Source organism: Lactuca sativa, chromosome 4 (assembly GCF_002870075.4).
Source record: "Lactuca sativa cultivar Salinas chromosome 4, Lsat_Salinas_v11, whole genome shotgun sequence".
In the NCBI taxonomy this organism is placed as follows: Eukaryota; Viridiplantae; Streptophyta; class Magnoliopsida; order Asterales; family Asteraceae; genus Lactuca; species Lactuca sativa.
The window spans coordinates 28,639,304-28,643,782 of record NC_056626.2 but is presented as its reverse complement, the minus strand read 5'-3'; the positions used below and the strand labels follow the sequence as shown (position 1 = coordinate 28,643,782).

General features: G+C 37.5%; 2 protein-coding genes across 2 annotated transcripts; both read right to left on the bottom strand.

Annotated features, from left to right (window-relative positions):
• On the bottom strand, nucleotides 1-2,302 carry LOC111894461 (ubiquitin receptor RAD23c-like). The gene is made up of 6 exons (XM_052771324.1): nucleotides 2,076-2,302; nucleotides 1,388-1,549; nucleotides 819-1,325; nucleotides 613-719; nucleotides 415-499; nucleotides 1-308 (listed from the first exon to the last, which is right to left on the bottom strand). The coding sequence occupies exons 1-6, from the start codon at nucleotides 2,145-2,147 to the stop codon at nucleotides 192-194; spliced, it is 1,050 nt and encodes a 349-aa protein (XP_052627284.1). The 5' UTR covers nucleotides 2,148-2,302; the 3' UTR covers nucleotides 1-191.
• Nucleotides 2,303-3,414: 1,112 nt separating this feature from the next.
• LOC111894436 (uncharacterized) lies at nucleotides 3,415-4,250 on the bottom strand. Its single transcript, XM_023890517.3, has one exon. It carries the CDS (start codon nucleotides 4,034-4,036, stop codon nucleotides 3,515-3,517), a length of 522 nt encoding a protein of 173 aa, XP_023746285.1. The 5' UTR covers nucleotides 4,037-4,250; the 3' UTR covers nucleotides 3,415-3,514.
• Between the last annotated feature and the right edge of the window lie 229 nt (nucleotides 4,251-4,479).

Genomic DNA, 4,479 nt, shown 5'->3' with positions numbered 1-4,479 from the left:
CACAAATACAAAAGTAACAAGAAAAAAAGAGTATCTTATTTACACTTGAATTTTAGTCTCCCATGCATATTCACCAAAACATACACACTAAAAGTTGAAAAGATAACAGCCAAGTGCTATATAGTATAGTATATACACTTGAGATGAATATTCAAGAAAAAAGGACCATTTTTCTTCCACATTACTATTCTTCAATGTTCAAACTCATGCATGTGGTCCAGCAGGTAATTGGCAACCACCTCTTCATTCTTATCGCAAGCCAAAAACACATCACATACCACCGACCTGTTAAATCCCATCGCTTCAAGCTGAAAACACACACACACATTAAATAAATCCATTTCCTACATTTTTCCAAAATATATATATGCATCAAATTTGCACTTCATTAATGGCTGGAATTGAAGTACTTACACGGTCAATTGCGCCCATGTTCTCACTTGTAAGTGTAAAAGACTCAGATACCCCTGACGCCGGATGTCTCCATCCCAATTCATCCCTGATATATAATAATATATTGGGATAAAAATAGTTACGTAATTATGAGTAAAAAACAAAAACTAAAAAGAAGAAGGTGATGACATCGAGGGGTAAAACCGTAAATACACATACTCTCCTCCTTCAACAGATTCAAAGATCATGCTAATGATATCAGCTTGGCGCTCATGGAGTAGTCCAGCCAGCTCCGGATTTTGGCTCCTCAATTCTTGGAGCATTGGCTGTACGTCAAGAATACCAATCGTACTTAATTTTAGTTAAAGAACACCAAGAAATAACAAAAAAAATATATTATTATATTATATTAATTAATTAATTACCTGTAAGATTTGAGGATCAGCTCGCACCCTTGATCGCAAAGCTTGAAAAATTGGACTGTCGCGCAGGAAATCAAGATTTCCACCTGCACCTGCACCGGCGGGAGCACCTTGAGGGAAGAGATTCAACGAATTTGCATTTGATCCAGTTGGTGGTGGTGGGTTTACAGCTGGCGGTGGTGGAGCTCCGGCACCGTTGACTAGAGGAAGATCAGGTGTGTCGGGTATGCCGGAATAGAGATATTCAACGGCTCTTTCTGGGTTGTTGAAAGCAGCATGAAGGGAACGGACGACGGTGATTCTGTCCCATGAACCTCCACCCATCTGAAGAATCCGGTTGATTGTGCCTGGTATATTGATTCCTTCAACCATATGTGATGCTGCTTCGTGGTATAGAGTCTCAGATGGAGGCGGATTTGTGTTTGTGGTGGATGACGGCGGTTGAGGGGGTGGTGCCGCTGCCGCTGCCGCCACTGGAGTGGGAAGAGGATCAGCGGCGGAGCTCTTGTTCTGCATTCATGTAAATCATCGAGTAAACATGAATTAATAGAGGTGTAATAATGGAAGTTTACCTTTGATAACATGATGACCATAAAACTGTTTTCAGAAACTTTGTTTTGTTCCATGGTGGTGTCATCTTCCAACACTTTACCCTGATGGATAAGCATCTGTTGTGCAGCTGGATATACATCTGATCCCTGAACACTTTCTATATTTTTTTTCACATCATCAACCTGCTACAACAAAATTAGTTTTCAATCTACATACATGGAATTTGAAAAGAATTGAAAACTCCAAATCCATTTGTTCGAATGCCTTTATTCCACAGAATTTTCCTTCATTCATTCCCCAAGTTAGATTGATCAAATCAGAACATATAACTAAATGTACAATTCAAAAAGCAAGATCACATGCATCAGAACCGGTTTCACATTCATTTCGAATGAGATGACAGCCATTTACGATATAACTAGGTCTGTAATTACAGTGATTGAGACTAACGGCAATGAAATTTAAACATGCTCAATCATGATCAATCGACTGCAATTCCCAATCAGTAAACTGAGATTTTCAAGGATAGAAACACAACGTAGTTACGAACTCTCCGATTCAAGCCCAAACAACACTAAATGTTGCGATCCAATACGCAAGAAACATAACTTAAGCTTTCTCGAGTTAAGTTTCTGATCAAATGCAAGCTTAAACCCCTAAAATCTGATCAATCACTTATAGAATTTGACAAAATTAAACAAAACGTACCGTGTCTTCGAGTTTCACTTCGATTTCAAAGTGCGTCCCCTTCAATGTTTTTACGAAAACCTTCATCTTCATTCAATGTGTCGTCTAAACTCTACAGTTGCAACTCAGTAGATATACGATATTGATCAGAGTGACGAAAGAAGTCGTGGTTAAGATAATCGGAAACATGGAAGTTGGAGAAAGAGTTATGAATAACAGAATGAATCGCAGTCCTAACGACTTCGTCTTCTTTGAGTCAGTATGGAGTGTTATGAGTGGAGTTGTTGTCACGCGCGTAGAGTATTGTGCGGAATACACGCGGTAAGATTTAAAGCGAAGCGAGGCGCGTGTAGTGACGAAGTGGTGTGGGGTTGAAATTATAATAACGGACTGGGTTTTAATTAGGTCCGTTTATAAGTTTTATAACTAACGCCATTTTATAGCATTATTCTCTAGAGCAATTGTGATACGATTTATTATTAATATGCCAAAAGGTTTACAAATTACACATCACATTTTATTTTTCTATGTCGATGAAATGCATCACCTGTTTATCACCTCATTATTCATCAAGTATGCAATAATCAATTTTGGATTATTACATAATTTTTGTTATGTACTTGCTCACCTAAAGTTTTTTTCCTATCATAGTCGCAATATGCAAAGGAGAAACTCGTGCAACAAAATAGGTCCACATGTAGTTCTCATTAAATCTGATTTAGAAGAAAAAAAAATCAGAAGAATAAAAAGGCTTCAAAAAAATTTAGATCGATTGAAATCAAAATTAGATCAAACTTCGAGTCCAAAAATAGTAGTACATCCATTATAGCTCTTTGAAAATTGATTCCCCATCCCCACGTGCTATATGTTGCCCTGGATTGTGGCCCAGTTAGCCTTACATTTGGACCGGCCCTGTCAGTGGGCCCAAAAACTTTTGTTATTATATTGTCACGTATGTTTGTAGTGTCCAAACATATGGACTATCAACTTTTTTGTTGTCTTTTGGGTAACATATTTGCGGGTTTTGTTAGGCATCCTCCTTTTCTACAACTGGTAAACTTAATTTTCTAAGAGGTAGCAAAAAAAAAAAAAAAAAAACACACACACACACAAAATGTCATTGATACCAACGAATTAATGACAACTATTTCGTTACATTTGGCAATGCTTTTGTTAAGTATTTGACTAATTAGTAGTGATGTGTCTAACATTTCTCTTGCTAATACCGTCGTAGAGTTGTTAACAAAGCATATTTTTCACAAGGGGATCCATATCAAGTAAATCTAATTAACCCTTTTGTATTTTTAAATAATAATATACTTACTGTGTTTTAATCATTCTGTACTAATAGTTTAAATCATTGCATATAAATTATAATATCCCATTTCAATTTTTCCATAAAAACTAAAAAAAAATGAAGAGCTTTACAATATTCCAGCGGATATAACTCAAAACCCTAACTATTCACTGAGCCGGCATAGTTTCCGGCTGCGGTGGCAGTTCCGGTTCCGACATCTAAAACCTACATCTGTATAATCAAACAGCCCGTCTAACGCTACATATTCACCGCCGTTGTAGGCGGCACTAACAGTAGCATCTTCGCCGGCGTAACCAAATCCATACTCGAATGCGTCGTAGCTAGATATCTGATCCCATACTTCTCCAACTTCAACAGAAATTCCGAACTTCTCCGACTCAACCGAAGTTAGCTCAGTAGGAGGCAATCCGAGTTCGTCATCCGACGCCTCGAAGAGAAATCCGAGATCCGGCCGGGACTCCCCCGACACGGAATCACAGTCGGCGAAAGATTCAGGAAGTTTAGATATTTCGTTTTCGAAACTCTTCATGATCGAGTCAAGGTCTGAGTCTGAATCATCGAGAACTTCGAGAAGATCGTCTCTGGTTCTCTGCGCCTTGACGGAGTTGTATTCGGACTCGTCCGAGTCGAACCGAACTCGTTTCTTGCTACTCAACGATTCCATGAAAACAAAATTTTTTGCTAGGGTTTATGAAATTGGAATCTGTAAGGGTACTTTAGGAATTATAAAAAATAGTTTTGGGGGATGTATGCGAAGGTGGTAACTGGCAAAGGTGGAAACGACGGGCTTATATAGGAGGGAAAATTTTGAGGGACCGTAAGTAAAAGTCTAGGAAAGTTGTTATTTTTTGTTTTTTCATACTTCCAAAGGAGAAAACATAAAAATAAAAGTACTTAAGTTTTGAGTTGTTTTAAAAGGTTGTTATTAAGATTAATCATCCAACATGTAATAAACTTTTGTTTTTTCAATATTTAGGGAACGATGATGTTTTTTCATAAACGTTTGACTAATAAATTTGTTTGATCCACTTAAAATAAGGTAATCATTTGGGTAAGTATTATGCATTTCAAATGAGTTACATCTTAGTTATTATTGTACAACGAATA